Source organism: Phacochoerus africanus, chromosome X (assembly GCF_016906955.1).
Source record: "Phacochoerus africanus isolate WHEZ1 chromosome X, ROS_Pafr_v1, whole genome shotgun sequence".
Classification (NCBI taxonomy): Eukaryota; Metazoa; Chordata; class Mammalia; order Artiodactyla; family Suidae; genus Phacochoerus; species Phacochoerus africanus.
The window spans coordinates 88,626,314-88,651,440 of record NC_062560.1 but is presented as its reverse complement, the minus strand read 5'-3'; the positions used below and the strand labels follow the sequence as shown (position 1 = coordinate 88,651,440).

The 25,127-nt window shown below is 42.9% G+C and overlaps 1 protein-coding gene across 3 annotated transcripts; it reads left to right on the top strand.

Moving 5' to 3' along the window:
* Positions 1-846: 846 nt before the first annotated feature.
* Positions 847-13,366, top strand: MORF4L2 (mortality factor 4 like 2). Of its 3 annotated transcripts, XM_047764808.1 has the most exons (5): positions 2,253-2,367; positions 3,804-3,892; positions 10,580-10,684; positions 10,931-11,025; positions 11,815-13,366. In XM_047764808.1, exon 5 carries the CDS (start codon positions 11,839-11,841, stop codon positions 12,703-12,705), a length of 867 nt encoding a protein of 288 aa, XP_047620764.1. In that variant the 5' UTR covers positions 2,253-2,367; positions 3,804-3,892; positions 10,580-10,684; positions 10,931-11,025; positions 11,815-11,838; the 3' UTR covers positions 12,706-13,366. The 3 variants fall into 3 exon arrangements, with proteins under 3 accessions (XP_047620765.1, XP_047620764.1, XP_047620766.1); XM_047764809.1 differs by lacking the exons at positions 2,253-2,367; positions 10,931-11,025 and adding an exon at positions 847-950; XM_047764810.1 differs by lacking the exon at positions 10,931-11,025 and having other exon boundaries at positions 2,254-2,367.
* The last annotated feature ends 11,761 nt before the right edge of the window (positions 13,367-25,127 follow it).

The window sequence follows — 25,127 nt, the reverse complement described above, 5'->3', positions numbered from 1 at the left end:
CCCATTCCCGGGGGGGCGGGGGGGTGTATGTGTGCGTGTTTATGAGCGCATACCTGCGTGCATGCACACATGTATAGGATCTATAACTGACAGAGGTACAACTTTTGTTTGATTTTGATTAGTATCCATCTAATAAGGATTTTGTGAAGAAGAAAAGAATATCTGTGTGAAGAATATGGTAACACTACCTAAAACACAGAAGGCATGCAAAAAAAAACCTGAAAGCACAGCATATAAATCCCAGGGCCTCAGAACTAGTAAATGGTGGAGTAAGGTTTAAAATCAGGTCTTTGCCTCCAAAAACATAATACGGTTTACCAGTATCACTACAGAAAACAGGGTAGAAACACATACCTAATCATAATTTCAAGAGGAAAAGAAAATCAGTTTTCAGTAATTGGGTCCAAGTCCAGTAAAGATGTATGTCTTTACTAACTAAACAAGCCATCTATATTTTCACTTGGGGTGGGGGTGGGTAAGGGTGAGGGAAGCACTTGAAGTGAAGATCCTAACCCCAGAGAAGCTTCCAATCTTCATCAGCACCAGTACCTCAAGTCTTTCATCAGTTCTGACTGCCCACCCCTGGCAAAAAAAAAAAGGCAAGAAAGAAAGAAGAATGGGAGGGGTGATTTTTTTAATAAGGAAATGAGGTAAAATATTTGTATCTAGGGCCATAGTCTCCTGATAGAGCAATTAACAGAAATTAAATTGATTTTTCCCCAGCAATGAAATATATGATTTCTATAGATTGAAGAGTTCAGCAAATCAGAAAGGGGGGGGGGGGGGAAATCCCATAATTCCAGGGACCAAACAGCCAATCCTTTGATGGAATTTGGCGGCATCTAGTGGCAGATGCAAAAGGTATAAACCTCATCCAGAGAACTTTCTGGAAAATTAACTGAGCGCGTACTTGCCTGAAGAGCACACTGCTTGGAGATCAGGAGCGAAAGGTAAGAGAGCCTCAACTCCTAGTGGAGGGGAAGTCTGTTGCATATAGATATTCTCTGCAGAAAATTGTTTGTGCCAAGAGAATTGTACAAAACTTGGGGGAGGGGGGAGGGGGGGCGGGGAGGGAGCGGGTAAGAGGTGGGGAGAAGGTTATTAGGGAACAGGAAAGAAACTGTTTCTTGGAATTGCTAATATAGGAACGGGAAGGTTCGGCTTTTAACCACTGGAGGGCTAGAGTTTAGTACAGGACTTTGACACGGAAAAAAAGTGGGAAGAAAGTGTAATTTTAGGGTTTAAAATTAAATCGATGAGAGATCGAAATATCCCTAGCAAAGACCCTTTATCTTAGTTACGGTCGCCTTGCCTTAAATATTTAATGATTTTCCTTTTCATCAGAACAATATTCAAACCTTCGAAAGTAGAAAACGATTCTTACAGAGCGCGCGCCCCCGCACACATCCGTGCGCGCGCGTATACACACACACACGCACACACACACACACACACACACACACACACACACGAAGGCGCACGCACCCGCTCGGCGACACACAACGGCCCCAACGCTAGGGGCGCACGCCTGCGCACACCCGCCTCCAACGCCACGAGGCCTGGCGTTCGCGCATAAGCCATCCCCAAGGCCACGCGGGCTCGCCTGCGCACAGACGCCGTGGCCCTGACACCACACGCCCGCAGCACGCCCCCACCCCCCCACCAGCATACACACCGAAACCCCACTCTGCCTTTTTTTTTTTTCTCCAAGAGTTGCGCAAGAGGTTGGGGGCGTGGCCCCAGATTTGACCTCGCGCTTCCCCACTCGCGGGAACTTTAGCTCATTTCCGCCCATCCTGTTTCCGCAGGCCACGTAGACACTTCCTTTCCCAGTGGAAAAAAAACCCATAATGCCTCCCTGCAGGAAAAAAAAAAAAAAAAAAAAGAAAAAAAAAGAAAGAAAAAAAAAAAAGAAAAAAACCTCTGGTCAGAGGAACTCTGGGTCGTGAAAATAGGCCACGTGAACACCCTGCCCTATAGACTTATGACCCAACTGCTGTCGCGCTTTTGGGGGGCGGGCTAAGAACCTAAGAGGGCGAACGTCATTGGCCACAGCCCGCACTAAAGGAGGAAGGTGATTGGTTTTCCTCAAGTCTTAACCGTGAAGAAGCAGGTTGCTAGCACCCGCCTTTACTGCGGCTAAGTGTCATTGCTGACGTGGTGGGCTTCCTCCAATCATTTGGTTATGGAACATTCTAAAACTTAGGCAAGACGATTGTGATTGGCTGGAGGGCATAAGCCCGCCTCCAGGGTGACGTGTCTGCCTATGGATATCAGTTGCCAGAGAAACCTGGCTTTACTATGGCGGTTGGAGGGTCGGCAGTGATCACACGTCGGCTGCTGGAAAGAACTGGATTCTCGTTTCAGGTTTCGGGGTGGGGGTGGGGAGAAAGGGTTGCCGATTTCCTCTTATCGTTGCGTATATAGACAAGATTAACTGATGGCTTCACAATCAGGCAGAGCTAGATTCAAATTCCTACTCGCCAACGCCCAGCTTGGGCTGGCTCCCGTTCTTTCTGTGTCTCGGTTTCCATGTTTGTAAAATGGTGATAATAATAGTATCTACCTCAGAGACGTGTGCCTCAGAGGCGTGTGCTGTATATTAGTGCGTATAACTAACGAATGCGAAGTAATATAATATAATACGCTTAATAACTTAATATGAAGCCTGACTCCGGAAGATATTAGCTGTTATTATGGAGAGAAAAAAACGCGTAATAGAGAAAGAAAACATAAATTATGTAAAGTCGTTCATTATAGTGTTTTTCCTGTCCATCATCTCCTCCCCTAGAAGAAATTCGAGATATAAAAGAGACGTATCAGTTTTTACCGATGGAATAATTTATTTGGGAATTGCCTCAAAATAGCGGGGATTGGAATTTTCCATATTGAAAAGTTTAAAAAAAAAGCGGCGGGGGGGATGGGGGTGGGGAGAGATGGAGAATGAGCGAGCTGGAGATGAACCACATGCGATGAGTAGGCCTTGTTTGGATCCTGATTCGGACACATTAACTATATTTTTTTTAAAAAACTGTTTAAGATGCATCGGGATATTTTGAAGTCGTATTCAATATTCGATTTTTGGGGGGAAATTGATGACGATGTTTTAGACGTTAAAATGGTATTGTGGTTATGGTTTCAAATTGTCTTTAGCTTGTAGCAATATATATGAAAATACGGATTAAAGAGTAAAATGTCTGAGATTGGCTTCAAAATATGTTGATATCTATGATTTGCTTCAAAATAATCTCAGCGGTAGGGGGATGTGGGGAGGGGTATAGATGAAACCAAATTGGCCCTAAGTTAATCGTTTAAGCTGAGTGATGGGCATATATGATTTGTTAAATTATACTGGCTTTCTTGGTATATGTTTGAAATTTTCCATAATAAAATACAGAAAGCTATTCACTGAGCTTGAAAAAAACGGAGTGGGGGGGGGAGCAGTGGGTGGGGTTATAGATAAAACAAGATGGCCTTCAGTTGGTAATTGTTGAAGCTGGAGGATAGATTCGCATAGGCTCATAATATTATTCCCTCTACATTTTTATCCATTTGCAATTATCCTTAATTAAAATTTTTTAAAGGCAAAAACAAATTAGTTTATCAGAAATCAGGGTAAATTAGTTTATCAGAAATAAGGTGAATTTGAAAATGTAACCATAAGAAAGGAAAAAACACTTGTACGTTATTTGTCATCTTTGGTGTCCTTTGTGTGTGAAAAAAATGCATTGATGGAGAAGAAAACCTTCATCTCATATCTTTTTATTTTGTGTCCTTTCCTGTCCCCTTGTTTGACCTTCTAGGCTACCATCAAAAAAGCTAAGTTTGCTGTATAGTAAGGATCAGAAGATCTGATCCTGATTGCAGAACATCGCTGATTACAGAATCTTGGGTAAGTGCCTCCCTTCTCCTGGCCTCAGTTCTCAAACAGGATAATTCCACATAACCTTCCTAACTGTCCAGGAATATTTTGAGGATTAATAAGCGCCTATCTAGGAAAGCACCCTACATTCTAAGAAGGGAAGGATGGAGCTAAGTCCATTTGTGCTTCCAGTGTAGAAAGTGCCTAAACAACAGAGGGCCATATAATCTTAACATTCCTTGTTTAAAGGTACTGTAATTGATCCCTTAACAGTTAGCTCCATACATCCATATTCTTTTTTTACTTTGTGGCATGCTACACGCAGCATAATTTAATGGTCAAGAACAAATACTGACTTCCTGAAGTTAAATCCTGGCTCTGCCACTTACTGTTCAATCCTGGGTGAGATACTTTGTCTCTAAATTTCCTCATATGTAAAATAAAGATAATAATATAGCTCCTTCCTCATCAGATTGTTGAAGGAATTATATGACATTGCTTGGCACATATAAGTGTTTGCTTTAATAATAATTATGGCTCTATTAGTCCTTCCAGTGCATCCTGTTTTACATGTGCATGTGCACACACTCTTATGCTAATAAAATCAGTGGATACCTCTTTTTGGAGTTGTAACATAATAATAATACTGTTGGTTTCTCTCCTGATTTTCCAGAAGCAGCAGTTAACCACTAGAACTGAATTTTGAAATTATAACTTCTGACTTACCCTAACCACCTAGAAAGATATTGAATATGTTGATCATGTTTATAAGGGAATTTCCAGGAGCTACAATTTAAACTAGCAAATCATAACCATATCAGTCTGCTACTAGCTTTGATATCATTCCTCCTTTATCTCTCACTCCAAAAATATCTGTTAAATATGAAGGAAGTGTTCTAAGATCCAGAATTGATATAAATGTACCTGACATGGTATATGAGCATTTAAAGGTTCATTCCAGCAAACTGTAGGAGATGTTGTTCACATTCATTTGTGACACACCCCTACACAAAAATGTCAGCATTTGGAGTCTGCATTCCTGAATGGCACATCACTTGCATAAGGAGTTGAAATAAGGTTTTTCCAGTCTCTTGACAGCTTTATTTTCCCATGGGGTCACTATATTTTCCTTCTTATTTTTTTTTTCCCTCTGAAAGCTAGATTGCAAAGGGGTCACTGCCCTGCTAGAAAAGATACAGTAGATGAGTAGGTACAGAACCCCTTTGCAGGAGGGCATTTGGAGAATGATTAAAGGCAAAAGGGAGGGAGGTGGACTGTTAGGCCAATAGCAGCTCAGAGAATGCAAGGGCCAAAGTAGCCTCAAGGAGCGAAAGGACCTTGACCTGGGCCTCTCTGGATGGGCAGAACTTAGAAAAGGAGGGGAGGAAGCCAGTTCACAGGGTATGCCTACAAAGTGTACCATACACAATGATAATTAACTGGAAAGTCCAGCTGTATGTGAGAACCATGAATAAGAAAGATCAGACAGTCATGAATTTTAAATATGTGCATTTTAATATAAATCTTTAGTTGCATAATTGGTATGTGAATATAGTCTCCTTGTAAAAAGCTAAAATATTATAAAATAGACCCAGATTTCCTTTTCTCAAACCCCCAATTGTCCCCAGAGTTGACCACTATTACCAGTTATATTTACTTCTGGATCTCTAAATTATGTACCTGTTTAAAAAATTTATATGGATATATGTAAAATATTGTTTTGTGTTTTCTTTTAGGTAAATATGGTGTCACATTATAGATACTTTTGCAACTTGCTATTTTTATTCCAAAAATTGTCTTGGATGTCTTCATGTCCATTCATAGAATTCTGTTTCATTATGTTCACAGTGGCATTCCTTTAACTAGCATGATAAGTCCATATAATGGATAAACCATATTTTGTTTTGCCAAATCACTGTTGATAGTCCTCTAGCTTGACTCCAGTGTTTTGTTGTTTCAAGTAATACTTCATCAAGCATCCTTGGAACCCATTTACAAGTGTTACTCTAAGACAATATTTATGTCTTTAAACAATGATTAAACCAATATTGATACTGGTGTGAAAGCACACATCACTGACAGAACAAATGACTTAGAAACAGTGATACTTTTAAAATTCAGTAATCAAAAGTCATTGGGAAAAGAGTACCTTAAAAGATCCACATAATTCTAGGAATTTAGAGTGTTTTAAATCAGCATTTAAAGTCAGTGGAAGAATGGACTCTATATAATTAATACTGTGAAAATTTAGTTATACATTTGGAAGAAACTATAAAAATACTGAGAAAGCAGAGTTCTTGTGAAACTCAGCAGATTAAGTATCTTGCATTGTTGTTACGGTAGCATGGGTTCGATTCCTGGCCTGAGAACCTTTACTCATGCCACAAGTGTACCCCCCAAAAAATTAACTGAGAAATAATATAAGAAATCATTTTTAGGATATTGATTTTGGAGCATTTTACCTAGGTATGACGTGCCAAAGTCCACAAAGGAAAAGGTTGACACATTTGTGATTTTTATATATACAGATCCACTTAGAAGAAAAATGACAGTTTGGAAAAAATGTTTCCAACATACCAAAAAACCTTAGAATTTAATTGTAGAAGTCAATAAAAGAAGCAAAACAACCTAGTAGAAACAGGGGCAGAATATTTACATAAAAAAGGATAAATATGAATGTGTGAAGATATGTTCAATATCATACAAATACAAATAAACGTATTACATATTAGATTGGGCCCTCCCAATTTTTTTTCAAAAAGATGTTTATCCAGTGTTGCTGAAGGTGTGGGTGAATGAACTTTTACATTTTTGCTGGGAGTACAAATTAAAACTTAACAAATTAAGTTTTCCTACAGCTCATCAAAGTTGTAAATACACAAATCTTTTGAGCAGTTGCACTGCTGAGACTATCTTGAGATATTTATCTAATAATGCTAATTTATCTGTACATTGATGTCTATTACAGTATTTCTGTAACGATGAAATATTGGAAATGACCTAAATACTCATATGGAGCTGTTTAAATTATGTGGAGATAATAGAATGATATTAAAAAGTATGGGTTAGGTAATGTAAAACAATGAGGCATATCTATAGCATGATATAGAATAGTCCCCAAGATAATTGAGTTAAAAGGAAAAGAAAAAGATGATTTAGTATGGTAACATTTTGCTTTTTTCTTTGATGGGAAAATGTATACATTCTCGTTCATACAAAAACTGGAAAGATACCCAAGAAACCGGTGTTACTGGCTGCCTCCAGTGAAAAGGGATTTGGGAGGCCCAGATGCAGGTGTCTTACCATTGTTTTTAATTTTTCACTTTACTCAATTTTTTTCCCCCGTGTGTGTATGTAAGACAAAATAATATCAAACTACTATTAAAAATAAAACTAAGATGGCTTTTTAAAAAGAACATAGATGCCCGTGATCAAGTGAGAAAAGGTAGGGAGCGATATGTATCTCACCTCTGTCAAGACATCAAATTAATGATACATAATCACAATATGTACATAACACAGTTTTAAAGGTCAGTTTGTGTGTGAACGTGTACATAAGGTTTGAAAGCATGCACACTCATTCTGGGGTTGAGGTGGGAGGGAGGTGGTAAGGAGAAAGTGTCCAAATCTTTATATATTTTGGTATTTGTCAGTATGTAAAGGTGCTGTTACTCAAATGCTACCACAGATTTACTTGAGGGATGGAGAAATAGAGATTTTAAGTTCATGACTTAATATGGGGAATACCCATATGTGACAGTTGATAAACAATTCCTATAAACGTTAGCCAACTCAAAATGGTTAAAGGATAAATATAGCTGGCCAGGAAACATTTTTTAAATGTCAAAACCACTAATAAATATAAGTTGAATCAGTAAGCCCATTTTCCTTATCAATTTGAAGTATTTTGTTGATGAGTATAGTCAATACTGTTCAGAGCTGTGAGGTCGAAAATTGATAACAGATCTAGGGGAAAAGTAATTCAGCAACATATTACTATCTCTTAAATCTGCATCTGAGGATACTAAAGGGATAATGAGATGAGGGCAGAAAATATTTTAATTATAGGATAAATTAAGAGGGCGGGTCACTTTCCAGAGGAGTTGGTAGAGTAATATTCCACCCATTTGGTGGAATATTACACAGCTCTCAAGATGTATATATATATATATATTTAAGCTTACTAACATGGGGAAATGATTCATTGTAATAGCAGTTGTTTTTGAGTGAAGACCTAAGATTTGATACCAGAATGAGGCTGCCTCTGAGTATTTGCACAGAAATTGAAGATGGAAAACTAAAAACTAAAGCCCAAGTACGAAGGTGTTTTCTCAGTGTCTGACCTACTTTATAACTGACCTGTAGGGAACAAGTTGTCCAAATTAGGCACCTGTTGGCCTTAATTTGTTCCTCCATTACCCCATGTGTTTAGTCACCTCACTGATTTCACTAATGTATTCCCACCAGGCATCCATGTATTACACCAGGCCTACGGCAGATAGAGATCAGTAACAGTTCTATAGGCAGAAGTAACACATGAAACATTTAAATAAGTAAATACTAAGCTCTGGAGTGCTAATGGCTTCATAGGGTATTAGAGATGGGAGAGAAGCCTGGGGTACAGTAGTAAGGACATTTCAAGAGGAAGTGGGACTTTAATGGTATTTAAATGAGGGAGACAAAGGGAGAAAGCAGGATTGGAGTAAAGATTAGGTATATTAAGCCAGCAAATGCTAATAAAGCCAGAAACGCAGATTGCAAGTTTAAAACAGCTCAAAGCAATGTGTAGTGCTAACGTTTCTAATGAAGAAGGCACAGCAACATCTGTCACCAAACCACAGAGTGATGTAATCATCTAGAAAGTGCAGTGACCCTAGTAAAATTGTCCATAAACTTGGGAATTTATATGAATAATGCAGAATTTGTAGACAACGATGAAATTTAACCACTTAATGAGAAACAGAATTCCTTTTTGTAGGTTTCTTATGCATAAAGACATGTAATCAATGCCAAGGCTATGCATTAGGTTCAGCTCTCATTCTCAAGTCCCTCGCTAAGGAATTGTGGATGGCCAGTGACTTCCAAAGTACTTCCTGTGCAGCCCAGCTCTACTTCTGTGTGTTTTACAGTCTGGCTGGTATTGGGCCATCTCGCTTTCTTTAGTTGGTATTTTAACTGCCCTCTTGTTTGAGAGAAACTCTGCCCATTATTAGCCCCCAGAGAGTTTTCTGGATTTTAACTATATTAACAAAATTTTCTGGCATCTTCAGATAGTGTGTCCCTTCTGTCCCAGTCACAATAATTTTTTTTTGTCTTTTTGCCTTTTCTATGGCTGCACCTGCGGCATGTGGAGATTCCCAGGCTAGGGGTCTAATTGGAGCTATAGCTGCCAGGGTAGGCTACAGCCACAGCAACGTGGGATCCAAGCCACATCTGCAACCTACACCACAGCTCACAGCAATGCCAGATCCTTAACCCACTGAGCAAGGCCAGGGATCGAACCTGCAACCTCATGGTTCCTTGTTGGATTCGTTAACCACTGAGCCACAATGGGAACTCCAAATTTTTTTTAGAGATGTTTTATAAGCTTGGTAGTTTACAGTATAATACCATGACACGCTGGCCACTGTCTGATCCTTCACAGGACATGTCTGTACATCCCTTTCAGCCAGAAAATTTATGATCCCCTCAACACCAGTGTCTGTATTCACAGATTTCAATGCTCTCTGAGGAGCACCTTTGCTCTGATTTCTGCCGAGAACTTTGTGTTCTGCCAGAGGCTATCATTTGCTTTGTGAAAGCACCCAGGTCACACTCCCCAATAACTGGCTTCCGTGATTAAAGGCTCTGGTTCTCTAGCATTTCTTAACCACTATTTCCTCATCAGGGATTCCCTGATACCTGCCCACATAACCTTAGGGGCTTGGCACTTGGCAAGAGGGCTTTTGCTATGGGTTAACATTATATTACCAGAGAAACCTGGTTTAAGGCTTGTCCACCATCATATCTTGTTTTTTCCCAGGGATTACCCTGGTTTTAGCAATGTAGTATTTATTCATCTAGATACTTGCCTTTGTATTTTTATACATAATCGATTTAAAACACAGAAATTGGACCTCACTGCTAATAAGAACGAGGACATGCTTATTTCTCCATCTGCGCTGTCTCTTTGGGATCCTGGTTTACACACTGTTATGCAACTTGCCCATTTACCTAATGGTATATAATTGAACATCTTTCCGTGTCAGTACATGGATCTCTGCTAACTATTTGAATGTTCTTCTATGGTATGTATATGTAATAATTTCTGTTACCATTTCCCTATTGAAGAATAGGTGTTTCTAGTTCTTCAGTATTAAAAACACCACTACTGAACATCTTTGTATCCATGTTTACATGTGCAGGTATTCCTGAAAGGTACTGTTCTAGCTGTTCAGCCACATCGTATTTATGAAATTCCTAGCAAGAACCATGAAGGCTAGGGGTGATTTGCCACATTCCAAAGATGAGAAGAGGCCAGTAGAGCTTACATAACTTGCTCAAATTCTCAACCAGTAAATAGCGGTGCCTCATTGAAGTAGAAGTATGTCTAACAGCAGAGCTCATGTATTTTCTCTGTTATCACAGTTGTAAACCACATATTTATAGATTATTTTTTCTTTTTCCTCTATTTCACAAAAGTTTGTCTTCATTGCTGATGCCTCCTTTCCTTTCTAGGTTGTATCTCCCACCTCATCTTTCCCTACCATCCCAGAAGATCTATAAGGTTCCATCTGGGAAAACACTAGAAGTTCTCGGAAGGGAAAGAAGGAAGAGGATTACGTAAGTCAAAGGAATTGTTTACCCTGTCATACCAGAAGAAGCACAGAACACTGTTTTTCATCTTTATCTCACTAACCCTCTCTGCTGCATTTTATAGTGTAGATCATCCGTTTTCCTTCTTGAAACTCAATTCTTTGGCTTAACAAAATAACATTCTCTTAATTCTCCTATGGCTGCTCTGACCATTTTTGTTTCATTTGTGGTCTCCATCTCTCTGCTGACCCCTTAAATATCATTCTTTCTTAGGTTTTTTCCAGAATTCTATGCTTGGTTCATCACTGGCTTTATCTCTCACCAATTTATCACCTCCTCCAACAAGCTACTGCTGAAAGTGGTGTTAGGTACCATTTCTTGTTTTCTATCCCCAAATATTCTGCGCCCATAACTATCACTGTACTAACATAACTATCACTGTACTAACCTTGTTTTATAGTTGTCACTTTGGATATTTGAATCCCTAGCGCCTAACATGGTACCTGTCCTGAAGCTAATAAGCAGTAATATATGATGACTAACTGAGTGGATGTATTAACCTATTTCCTATTATTTGATTACTGATTTCAAACTAACCATAAAAATTAGTGCTTTTATTCATAAATTACCCAGGCTTAAAATTGTGGAGCCACCTTTGACTCCTCCCTCTCCTTCATTTACCAAGTTCTGAATTCAGTTTCTTCTGACTCTGTGACAGCCTAGTTGAGGCCTCCCTGGACTTATACAAAAACCTTTGCTGTTACTCATTTTGCCTCCAGCAACCTAAATTTATCATTCTTGTTTCTTTTATCTTATCATTTTTCCTGTTCAGAAGTCTTTAATTTCAGTTCTGCTGCCCTTTGTAGTTTAATTCTTTCTCTAAAATTATATTTCTGTCTTTAGAGTGGCATGGAAAAACTAACTTATGGGCAGGTCTGATGAGCGAGTGGGTGGGCTGAGAGTAGTGGGAGAGTGGTAGTGAGGATTAAAGAGAGAAGGAGGAGGTAGTAAATCACTTACAATTAATTGGTCCTGAAATAGAATTTGAAATCAGAATTCCAAGGGAGTAGCGTGTGTTGTGCTTTGGTGGGCCTTTATGAAGCAGTGTTAAAAGTCACCATAGAAAACAACCAAGTGAAATGCTTTATATATTACAGTGGTTGGAATAAAAACAGGGTTGAATGAGTTCCAGAAAGCAGGGTTCTCAAACTCGTGGACAACAATCTGCAGAAGAAGACAACTTCAAAAAACCAACTAGAAGCAATATGCAGAGAAGTAAGATGAGAGGAGCCTCCTCAGGAAAGAAGACCGCTGGTCCACAGCAGAAGAATCTGGAAGCAGCACTCCCCGGCAGGTGGGGGGGTCGCTCTGCAGAGAACCCCCCTTCGGGGTCCGTGAGGAAGACCAGAAAGAACAAACAGAAGACCCCTGGAAATGGAGATGGTGGCAGTACCAGCGAAGCACCTCAGCCACCTCGGAAGAAAAGGGCCCGGGCTGACCCCACTGTGGAAAGTGAGGAGGCATTTAAGAATAGAATGGAAGTGAAAGTGAAGATTCCTGAAGAATTAAAACCATGGCTAGTTGAGGACTGGGACTTAGTTACCAGGCAGAAGCAGCTCTTTCAACTCCCTGCTAAGAAAAATGTAGATGCCATTCTGGAAGAGTATGCAAATTGCAAGAAATCGCAGGGAAATGTTGATAATAAGGAGTATGCGGTTAATGAAGTTGTGGCAGGAATAAAAGAGTATTTCAATGTGATGTTGGGCACTCAGCTGCTCTATAAATTTGAGAGGCCCCAGTATGCCGAAATCCTCTTGGCTCACCCTGATGCGCCCATGTCCCAGGTTTATGGGGCACCACACCTACTGAGATTATTTGTGAGAATTGGAGCAATGTTGGCATATACGCCCCTTGATGAGAAGAGCCTTGCATTATTGTTGGGCTATTTGCATGATTTCCTAAAATACCTGGCAAAGAATGCTGCGTCTCTGTTTACTGCCAGTGATTATAAAGTGGCTTCTGCTGAGTACCACCGCAAAGCCCTGTGAGGGTCTCCTGACCGCTCGCTGTTATGTCTGGTATCTGTAAACACTCTTTTTGTTCTTAGTCTTTTTCTTGTATAATTGATGTTCTTTAAAATTGTTCATGTATAACAGGGCTTATGTTTCAGTTTGTTTTCTGTTTTGTTCTAAACAGAAAATAAAAGGAGTGCAAGCTCCTTTTCTCATTTCAAAGTTGCTACCAGTGTACGCAGTAATTAGACAAAGAAGAAACATTCAGTAGAACATTTTATTGCCTAGTTGACAACATTGCTTGAATGCTGGTGGTTCTATCCCTTTGACACTACACAATTTTCTAATATGTGTTAATGCTATGTGGAAAAATGCCCTGATTCCTAGTGCCAAAGGTTCAACTTAATGTATATACCTGAAAACCCATGCATTTGTGCTCTTTTTTTTTTATGGTGCTTGAAGTAAAACAGCCCATCCTCTGCAAGTCCATCTCTGTTGTTCCTTAGGCATTCTATCTTTGCTCAAATTGTTGAAGGATGGTGGTTTGTTTCATGGTTTTTGTATTTGAGTCTAATGCACGTTCTAACATGATAGAGGCAATGCATTATTGTGTAGCCACGGTTTTCTGGAGAAGTTGATATTTTAGGAATTGTATTTCAGATCTTAAATAAAATTTGTTTCTAAATTTCAAAGCAAATAATTTGCAATGTGCCTTTCATGTCCCAGAGGCGGAGAAGTCAGCAGGCTTAGGCAAGATCTAGATGGTATTAAAGGAGAGAGTTCTAACTCCTAGTGAAAGAATTCCTTTTATTATTGGGTGTCGCATCCAGGAGTATGCCCTGTCGGGCCAGTCCCCTTCCTTTCCCCTCTGTGTGGCTTCTCAGGGTGGGATTGTTTTCTAGTGGTGCTTGTCAGAGCCACTTTTGTTCCTGGTGCTCCTGTCCTTTATGAGTTGGGCTGGTGTAATTGGATATACTATAACAGTTCCTTATAGGAGTTCCTTTAATGGCTCAGCGGGTTATAAACCTGACTGGTATTCATGAGGTTGCAGGTTCAATCCCTGGCCTCACTCAGCAGGTTAAGGATCTGGTGTTGCCTTGAGCTGTGGTGTAGGTCGCAGACGCGGCTCAGATCCCACATTGCTGTGGCTGTGGCGTAGTCCGGCACCGGCGGATCCAGTTCAACCCCTAGCCTGGAAATGTCCATGTGCCACAGGTGCAGCCCTAAAAAGAAAAACAAAAAACCCAGTCCCTCACCTTTGTTCAGATCTTTGCTCTTTCCTTCCAGAGGAAGCCTAGGCAGCCGCCTTCAGTGTTATATCAGAAATACCTGGGAGTTCCCGTCGTGGCGCAGTGGTTAACGAATTCGACTAGGAACCATGAGGTTGCAGGTTCGGTCCCTGCCCTTCTTGCTCAGTGGGTTAACAATCCCGCGTTGCCGTGAGCTGTGGTGTAGGTTGCAGACGCAGCTCGGATCCCGCGTTGCTGTGGCTCTGGCATAGGCTGGCGGCTACAGCTCCGATTACATCCCTAGCCTGGGAACCTCCCATATGCCGCAAGAGCGGCCCAAGAAATGGCAAAAAGACGAAAGAAAGAAAGAAAGAAATACCTGCAGATTTGGGGCTAAAGATGGCAGCTTTCCTATCTCTAGCATTGATGCCATGTTCCTTCTGTTTTTTTTAATCCCTTGGATGTAACATTGGGAATCCTAGAGTAGAGGGTCTGGAAAAGAGGATTGGTCTATGATTATAAATCCATCTTATATGAAAATTCCCTGTGGTCAAAACAAGTTTTTCTTGATTCCAATGGGTTTTTTTTTTTTACTTCTTTAGCAAAAAAAAAAAAAAAAAAAAGTGTTCCATAGTTAACTGGAGAAATACACTGAGAACAAATGAGAGAATCACATATAATTCTTCTGGATAAGTCAGGGTCCCAGCAGGAAATAAATGGGGCTCAAAATGGATGATTTGAAGAATTTAATAGAGAATTTTTTTCCAAGTTGTCAGCAGAGAACAGACTGGGTGACTTAAACAACAGAAATTTATTTTCTCATAGTTCTGGAGGCCAGAAGTCTAAGATCAGGGTGTTGACAGGGTTGGTTTCTCCTGAGGCCTCTCTCTTTTTGACTTGTAGATGGCTGCATGGTCTTTTCCTCTGTACCTGTCTGTGTCCTCATAAGCTCTTCTTATAAGGAGGCCAATAATTTTGGATTCAGGTCTACCCTAAGGACCTCACTTTAACTTAGTTACCGCTGTAAAGACTCTCTCCAAGTACACATTCTGAGGCACTGGGGGCAGCAGGGGGAGGGAAGGAACTTTAGTATGAATTTGGAGGTAACAGCAGTGTAGTCTGTAACAAAACTACCTCTAGACAAAGAGTAGGCAAGGAGAGAACAGGGTGAGGGAGGAAGTGGGAGCAGTAGGCGGGAGATGGGGAGGGAGCAGTTACTGGAATGGTAGATAGCTGTGTGGAAAGGGCCACCTGACAAGAGCTGGAATCTTCAGCATGCAGTCAGCTCACAGAAACTTCCAAGAAGATAGAATCCAGGAACCGGAGCTGGGGTGGAATACCTGACTTCAGTCTTCCCTCCTTTTTATCCCCTGCTGAGTATTTCCCTTTGGCTATTCTTCTTTGCCATAGGGCAAAGAAGGCCTTTGACATACCTATATTGGTAAGCTTGGGGAACACAGCAGGGAGGAAGAGTGGATTGCAGGGTGCAAATGAGATTTTTAGCACGTGCATATCTGAAATAACCATCACTCCTACTCTGTGTTGTATTCTTAGAATTACTGTGTTCTCTTTGGGACCTAGGACCTTGGCCAACTAGAGGAGCTCTTTTTTAAAAAATTTTATTGGAGTATACCTGACTTACAGTGTTGTGTTCAGATGTACGGCATAGTGAATCAGTTATACACAAACAATATCCATTAGAGGAGTTCTTAAGGATTTCATCCATTGAATAGGAAGCCTAGTAAACAAATGGATCTTCGCTCACATGCCTGAACACATTAGAGATACCACTTTTTTTTTTTTTTTGGTTGCACCTGCAGCATGCAGTAGTTCCAGGGCCAAGGAATCGAACCCATACCACAGCAATGACAGCACCAAATCCTTAACCCATTAGGCCACCAGGGAACTCTTTGTTTCACTTTCTTTTTTTTTTTTTTTTTTGCTTTTTTAGGGACACACCTGCAGCATATGGAAGTTCCCAGGCTAGAGGTCTAATTTGAGCTGCACTTGCTGGCCTGTGCCACAGCAATGCCAGATCTGAGCCACATCTGTGACCTACACCACAGTTCACGGCAATGCAGGGTCCTTAACCCACTGAGTGAGGCATCCTCATGGATACTAGTTGGGTTCGTTACTACTGAGCCACAATGGTAACTCCTGTTACACTTTTTTTTTTATTTTTTTCTTTTTTTTTTTGTTTTTGCTATTTCTTGGGCCGCTCTCACGGCATATAGAGGTTCCCAGGCTAGGGGTCGAATCAGAGCTGTAGCCACCGGCCTACGCCAGAGCCACAGCAACGCGGGATCCGAGCCGTGTCTGCAGCCTATACCACAGCTCACGGCAACTCGGGATCGTTAACCCGCTGAGCAAGGGCAGGGACCAAACCTGCAACCTCATGGTTCCTAGTCGGATTCGTTAACCACTGCGCCACGACGGGAACTCCCTGTTATACTTTTTAAAAACAACACCTTGGGAGTACCCGCCATGGTGCAGTGGTTAACGAATCCGACTAGGAACCATGAGGTTGCGGGTTCGGTCCCTGCCCTTGCTCAGCGGGTTAACGATCCCGCGTTGCCGTGAGCTGTGGTGTAGGTTGGAGACGCGGCTCGGATCCCGAGTTGCTGTGGCTCTGGCATAGGCCGGTGGCTACAGCTCTGATTCGACCCCTAGCCTGGGAACCTACATATGCCGCGGGAGCGGCCCAAGAAATAGCAAAAAAATTAAAAAATTAAAAAAAAATAAAAATAAAAACAACACCTTAAGAGTTCACATTGTGGCTCAGCAGGTTAAGAACCAGACGTTATCTCTGTGGGGATGCGAGGATGTGGGTTCAATCCCTGGCCTTACTCAGTGGCTTAAGGATTCAGTGTTGCCCCAAGCTGTGGCATAGGTTGCACATGCTGCTCTGATCCAGTGTTGCTGTGTCTGTGGTATAGGTACAGCTGTACCTCCGATTCAACCCCTGGCTTGGGAACTTCCATATGCCACAGATGCAGCTGTGAAAAAATAAATAAAAGAATAAAAACACCACCTTAGGAATGTTCAGGAAAGGCCTAAAGCACTTTGTTAAGACCTAAACCAGACCATCCTATTGATTTAAAAAAAGAAGGCAGTTATAGGAGTTCCCTGATGGTGCAGCAGGTTGGAGATCCAGTGTTGTCACTGCTATGGCTTGGGTCACAGCTGTGATGTAGGTTTGATCCCTGGCGCTGGAACGTCCACATGCTGTGGGCATGGCCAAAAAAATAAGGCAATTACAATAAGCCTACCCAAATTATTACCCAGATCTCTGTTGATTTAGCAAGTTTCTCTATTCTTTTTTATTGAAGAATAGTTGAAAGCTTCTCTTCTTAAACTACATAGGTGATGTCATTGAATCTAGCCATCTAGATGACCAAACAAATGGCTTCCCTGCTAAAACTGAAGGGTAGTTTTTTTTTTTTGTCTTTTTTTTTGTTGTTGTTGTTGTTGCTATTTCTTGGGCCGCTCCTGCGGCATATGGAGGTTCCCAGGCTAGGGGTCCAATCGGAGCTGTAGCCACCGGCCTACGCCAGAGCCACAGCAACGCGGGGGATCCGAGCCGCGTCTCCAACCTACACCACAGCTCACGGCAACGCGGGATCGTTAACCCGCTGAGCAAGGGCAGGGACCGAACCCGCAACCTCATGGTTCCTAGTCGGATTCGTTAACCACTGCGCCACGACGGGAACTCCCCTGAAGGGTAGTTTTGAGAACATATTTACCCCATCAGATTCAGTGCCTAGCTAACATGGTTGTTCCATAATAAATGCTATTATAATTGTTATTTATTATTTCCATCAATATCATTAGCAACAAAAATTAGTTTATTTTCCATTCAGGAGAATGCATGTGGATTAGTACAGAAGCATGTTGTGAAACAACTCTCATGATACCCATAAAACACCTACAAAGTGAAGAAAGTAGCCATTGGAGTTCCTGTCGTGGGTCAGTGGTTAACGAACCCAACTAGTATACCTGAGGACGCAGGTTCGACCCTTGGCCTCACTCAGTGGGTTAAGGATCTGGCGTTGCCGTGAGCTATGGTGTAGATTACAGACATGGCTTGGATCCTGCATTGCTGTGGCTGTGGTGTAGGCCGGCAGCTACAGCTCTGATTCAACCCTAGGCTGGGAACCTCCACACGCCGCAGGTTCAGCCCTAAAAAGACAAAAGAAAAAAAAAGTAGCCATTAACTATAAGGCTTGTCTTGCCTAAGAAAAATTTGCAGTACAAAATAAATATTCCAAAATGATAACTCTCCTTTTCCTTCCCAAAAGAAAAGGGTGAAGGATACATTTCTAAGATTTGTGGTTCTAAACCTGAGGTCCCCAGACACTTAAGGGTTTTTAAAGATACCATTAAGAATTGAAGAGCTCTTTTCTCTTCCTTTCTGGTCTTTCCTCTTCTTCCTTTTTCCCCCTTATTCATTAATTCATTATGAAGTAAAACCTAACTGAGCCTTTTCTGGAAGCAAATGAGATTATACATTTAAAAATGCATCATGGGGAGTTCCCTTGTGGTGCAACAGGTTAAGAATCATTTTAGGAGTTCCCATCGTGGCTCAGCAGAAACGAATCTGACTAGCATCCATGAGGACACAGGTTTGATCCCTGGCCTCACTGAGTGGGTTAAGGATCCAGCATTGCTGGGGGCTGTGGTGTGTAGGTCGCAGATGCAGCTGCTGTGGCACAGGCCAGCAGCTACAGCTCTGATTCAACCCCTAGCCTGGAAACCTCCACATGCTGCGGGTGAAGCCCTCAAAAAGACCAAAAAAAAAAAAAAAAAAGGATAATTTTAGAAAAGGGGCCCAGAGGCCAAAGACACATAGCTACTTAGGCTCTTAACTACTATGCCATCCTGCCTCTGAAAAATAGTACAGCTATGGAGAAACGTGAAATGACCTCTCGTCTGTGAAAGTACCCTGACCCTATGTGTCAGTTCAGGCCCTCCTAGAAGCAAATGCCAAGATTAGATCTCTAATCACAAGATTAGAGATTTTGGGGGGAAGCACCTATGAAAAATAAAGGAGGAAGGAGCCAGATGTGGGAAGAGCCTTCAGACTGTGAGGCACAGCTCACACCTGTGAAAGAAGAGAAAAAAGGTGGATTGGGCAGGAAGAGCCTCAGACTGTGGTGCAATAAGAAGAAAGTCTACACCAGGCCAGTGAGGAGTTCAAGCAGAGATAAATGGGGTCCTCCACAGAGCAGAAAGAGTTCTGGCTCTGGCTGCCCAGCTGTGCTCAGGGCGTGGGAGCAGCCTGGGCAAAGTGAGGTCTTAACATAAATGACAGGGGAGATCCAAAGGTTCTTTTGAGGAAATATCTGAGCTATGTGACTCCATGGCTACCACAGACCCAGTGACTTTTTCCTGGCAGTCATCCACATACCTTCTACTGACTGAGGCCTGAGTGTTTTGCAAGGACCCTGAACCTGATCTCTCTATGCTGCCTCACCAGAGGGGCTCCCGCTCTCACGTGCTACCTCCTGACAGCCTGGGCATCCTGCTTAGCAGACGGCTCCCTCCAGGGGCCTGGACCCTCAATGCTTTCTGCTCTGGAGTTGGCCAGGCAAGTAGCTTCTTGGACCTGTGATGGGGATCCCAGCCTTCTGTGTGGGCAGCGAAGTTGTGAGGGACCAGAGAACCAGGTTCTGGATGCTGCTGACCCTTTACCATCAAGGCCACCAGAAGCATCTACACCCCAGTCCTCAACTTGACCTCCCTGCCCCCGCCCCCGCTTCAAGTTGTGAGCTAGGCCTGCAGGGCACGGGTGTGTTGACACAGGAGGTGACACCCCTTTTCTCCTGAGCTGTAAGACCATGTGCCTTTGAAGCTCCCTTTACCCCGGGGGCTCCTGTGCCCCCGGGTCTGGGCTGACACAGACATGAGAAGCGCCACACCAGGCACACACAGACCTAAAGTCACTGCAGAACCACCCAAACAGGCCAGGGCACATACAAGGCCCTTTTGGGAATCTGAACAAGGTGAGTGGGAGAGGGATGGGTGAGGGCTTGCCTGAGGTCTAACCCCATGTGGGGGGGAGAGGGGGCGGGACTACTTCACTGGACTCTGACAGAAGGGCCAGCCCCTTCTGTTTCAGCCCCAAGTCACCTGGTCAGGCCCAGGCCAGACATCTGCTTGCTCTGAGCGTGTCCCAACCAGTGTTTCCACTTGGAAATCCTTGGGCTTTATCTCCTCCCCTACAAAAGGTTCCCCAAGAGAGAAAGGGGAAAGGAAGGAGAGGCCAAGTGCTCAGACCTGCAGTGGGGACAGTGGCTGTCCTCCAGGTATGTATGTGCAGGACAGCCTCGCCATCAGCCTGGAAGAGTCTGGTGCCTGCTGTAGACTGGAGCAGAGGAACCAAAGTCAGACCACCCTGGAGAGGAGTGTGGCTTGGGGAGCCCTTCTCCATTCTGCCCCAGCGCCACCCTTCAGTGCCAGGTGGCTGGATTTATCCAGTCCTGTGAAACTGGCACAGTGAGTTCCTGGCTACTCTTCTTACGCCAGCCAGAACGCAGCCTCATCGGCATCCATCGGTTACCATAACCTTGAACAGACTGGAAATTCCCCCAGAATAACACCATAGAGAAAACAGAAAGTCAAAGTCGTATTCATTCTTGCTTTTCTCCACAGAAACTTAATTATATATCCCTGTCACTTTTTCTTCATAATTTTTCATTTTTGTGCTTTTAGAAAGGCACTCCCCCTTGAATTTTTATGAATAATTTCCTTTAGTTTCTTTTTCTAACTTTTTTTTTCTTTAGCCACACCCACAGCATGGAAAAGTTCCTTGGCTAGGAATCAAACCTGTGCCACAGCAGCAACGGGAGCCACAGCAGTGAAATGCTGGATCCTGAACCTGCTTCACCACCAGGAAATGCCATCCTTTTCTCACCTTACACTTACACTGCCTCTGGGCACACAGAAAACTATACTTCCTTATCCCAAAGCACCCTCAGCCCCTTGCCATTAGGTAAGGCTACTGTGACTAGTTTTGGCCAATCAGTTGTGCACAGCAGTGATTTGTGTTACTTCTAGACTGCAGTAAGAAGAGTGAGAGATCACGCCACAACACTCTCCCATTGCCACAGTGACTAGCAATGTTCCAGGTTGTGGAACCCCTTGGGGTCCTAGACAAACTATAGGAAGCAGAGGCCCCTCACCCCTGACCTTCACCAACATGTGTTGGGCATTTATTGTGTGCTAGAAATAAACCTTTACAGTGGTAAACCACTGAAGTTTGAGAGTTGTTACCCCAGCAAAAGCTTAGCCTAACCTGACACACACAGTGATGGCTCTCAAAAGTTTAGTGTGCAATAGTCACCTGTGAAACAAAGTACGCATTGTGTGACAAAAATATATTGGGGGACAGACTTATGGATAAGTGATGATAGGAGAGAAGTACTCAATTATCTTAGCTGATTTGATAAATCCTTTTGAATTTTATACTTTAAGAAAAATTTAACCTTATAACTGTTACCCAGGTAATATTCTAGTTGGAAAAACAGAGGGCACAGATGAAAAGGAAAAATAAAAATCCAGAACTGTGCCACACATATTCACCGTCTAGTGTGTTATGTCAGGAATTGTGGAAAAAAAGACACACATACACACGTTATCATGTCAAGAATTGTGAAAAAAGGCACACGCGTTATCATGTCAGGAATTATGGAAAAAAGACACACATGGCAGGGAAGAGTGTGGGGAATGCAGCAGTCCTGGAAAGGATTGGCTTCCATGTCCGCGCGCCCTGCAGGAATCCGGAGTACTTACCTCTCTTTCTCCATCTTTCCCTCGACACGCCCACATCCTCCGCAATAGGAAGCTGGCACCCACACTGGGTTCCCGCCCACCTCCCCAGCATTCCCCATTGCCCACCATTTTCTGAAGCAAAATGGATAGAGGGCGTGGCGGTGGGGGGAGGTGAAAACTGTAGTCCCGGATCTCTCCCGGGGTCCACCTTCCTCACGCCCCCACCTTTCCCTTTCCAGTGCTTTGCAGGTGGCTCCCACCCGCACATCCATTTGCAGGGAACCCGGGCGTTTCCCTTCTGCTGCTCTTTTCCTGGCCAGAGGCCAGCCTGCTTTCAAGGCAGTAGGGAGCGGGTACCCAAACCTGACCACCGCCCCCTTCCTAGACCCCTCCCCCAAGCCCACCATTTTTTTTCCCCCAAAATGGACCGGTGCCGGGGCAGGCAATAATACAGTTCTGGCCCCGCATTGGTGTCCGCCCTGGCCTTTGGATAGCTTCTGCTCTTGCAGACCTGCTCAGATCCCGAGCAGGTGGTAGTTTTCTCCTCTGGTCTAGTGTCCACAAGCGCGCCCGCCTGCCTCCAAGGTAAGAGGGAGATGGTGCTCAGGCGGGAAAGAGGACTCTGACTATACAGTGACTGAGGCTCACTTCAGCCCTTTGTCCAGCGAGGCCCATGTTAACAGTGAGTTCAGGTCCCCAATTAACTCTCCCTACAGCACCGCAGCTGGAGCCGGGTTGTCCCTCACTGCCCCGCCCCTACTCGGCCCTTAGTCTTTTCAGTCTTTGCCAGAAACTTGAAAAGTGTATCATCTCCTTGGAATGTCTATATCCCTTTCTCAGATTATTAGAAAGGATCAGCCCCTGGGGGTTCGTCGACCCGGTCTCCTTTTCTCCCCCCACCGCCCCCCCCCGCCGCTCCCTAGAGTCTCCAGCTCCCCCCTCCCCAAACCCGTAGGTCTGCGGTTTCCCTTGCAGTCGTGTCCAAGCATAGAAAGTAAGTCCAGGAAATGAGGATCAGAATGAGAGATTTTTACTAGTTCTTTTAAAATATTTCTCAGTTCTCTTCCTTGTAATTATTATTATTATTATCGTTATTACTGCGAGCCTACATCCTGTTTGCCATTAGAAAATAGCAGAGAGCTATCTATTGTCATTTGGGAAGCAGGAGGTAGATTCAAGTGTGTTTGGGAATAAAGGAACAACCCAGCCAGCCACCTGTTTTCCCTGCTCAGGGATAATACAAATATAGATCCTTTAGGCAGCCTCGTCTTTGGAAGTTTGAAATGTAGAGGCTCCCCTGTTGAAGGGGCCCCTGTGTGTGTGTGTGTGTGTCTCTCTCCGGTGGAGGGGGGGGGGAATGTCCGAGAAGTCAGCCTCTGAAGTCACATAATCTCACAGTACCAAGAACCCCTTGGAATTTAAGATTTTAGAACCTAGTCACATGTTTTGGTCTTCAAGATTATTATTGTCTCCATAATTGCTCTATTTTGCAATTCTCTACCACATCCACACCCCTATTAGCCCTTTCCAGTTGCAACCAAAATTTTGTACTACTTCTTACCATTTTAGGGACAGATCTAGGTTTGTGGGGCCTGAAATTTACAATTCGGGGGGCCCTTTTTAAGAAAAAGATATTAAAATTGTATAGGCAATGCAGGCAATTAGGTGCCAATGTTAATATTTATAATGAGAAAAGAAATCATGGAGTTCCTGTCGTGGTGCAGAGGAAATGAATCCGACTAGGAACAGTGAGGTTGGGGGTTAGATCCTTGGCCTCACTCAGTGGGTTAAGGATCTGGCTTTGTCGTAAGCTGTGGTGTAGGTCGCAGACGAGGCTCAGATCTGGCATTGCTGTGGCTGCAGCGTAGGCCGGCAGCTGTAGCTCCCATTGGACCCCTAGCCTGAGAACCTTCATATGGCACACAAGCAAAAAAAAAAAAAAAAAAAAAAAAAAGAAAGAAAAGAAGAGAAATCACAACAAATTTAGAAATTTAAACGGCTGGTATATACAGAACATCCCAGGAGTTCCCCTTGTGGTTCAGGGGGTTAAGAGCCCGACATAATGTGCATAAGGATGCAAATTCTATCCCTGGCCTTGATCAGTGGGTTAATGATCCAGTGATACCACAAGCTGTGGCACAGGTCTCTGATGCAACTTGGATCTAGCATTGCTGTGGCTATGGCGTAGGCATGCGTCTGCAGTTCTGATTTGACCCCTAGCCTGAGGACTTCCATATGCCGAAGGTGCAGCCCTAAAAAAATAAAGAATGCCAATTTCCATACAATATTTTTATTAATTACTGCCTGGCACACCTCTGTTTTTTTCTCTACAATTTTTTTTATTACAAACTCTTTGATCCTCTCTTCATATGTTTTTGTAATATCTTTCTTAGAGAAAATGTAGAGATAATTCAGTCTTTTGCATGGTTCATCAGTTTATTTTTACTCTTATTGATGAAAGTTTCAGCTTTACAACTCATTGGCAACAAGTGAATTTTTAGTATTATCAAATTTGTGTAAACTGCTGTCTACTTCTGTCAAGTTTCTTATATGTCTTAAGATTTAAGGTGTCTTGTGCAGATTCTTATTTTAAATATCCTTTTTTGTGTTTTGGGTTTTTTTTTTTTTTTTTTTTGCTTTTTAGAACCGCACCTGCTGCATATGGAAGTTCTCAGACTGGGAATCAAATTGGAGCTACAGCTACCGGCCTATACCACAGCCACAGCAACACCAGATCCAAGCCTCATCTGCAACCTACACCACAGCTAATGGCAAAGCCAGATCCTTAACCCACTGAGTGAGGCCAGGGATGAAATCTACATCGTCGTGGATATTAGTCAGGTTCATAACCCGCCGAGCCACAATGGGAACTCCCTAAGTATTCTTTTTTTTTTTTTTGTCTTTTTGCTATTTCTTTGGGCCGCTCCCTTGGCATATGGAGGTTCCCAGGCTAGGGGTCGAATCAGAGCTGTAGCCACCGGCCTACGCCAGAGCCACAGCAACTCGGGATCCGAGCCGTGTCTGCAACCTACACCACAGCTCACGGCAACGCCGGATCGTTGACCCACTGAGCAAGGCCAGGGACCGAACCTGCAACCTCATGGTTCCTAGTCGGATTCATTAACCACTGCGCCACGACGGGAACTCCCCCAAGTATTCTTAATAATAACACTTAAAACCAGTTTTCGGTCAATGTCCTGATGAGGAGCAGAATTTGCCACCCCAAAATATGCCTCTTGAGCATAAAGATTATTTGATTTTAGACTGATTTTTTTTATTTTATTGAAGTGCAGTTGATTTACAATGTTTTGTAAGTTTCTGCTGTACAGCAAAGTGATTGTTATACACATATCCATTCCCATATATGTTATCATAGAGTATTGAGTAGATTTCCCTGTGTTACACAGCAAGACCCCATATATACAATACTGTGCTTATGTCAACCCAAGCCCCCAGTCC

Excerpts from the sequence above, each read along its gene's own strand:
- MORF4L2 (XM_047764809.1), top strand. The coding sequence starts at position 11,839 with ATGAGTTCCAGAAAGCAGGGTTCTCAAACTCGTGGACAACAATCTGCA.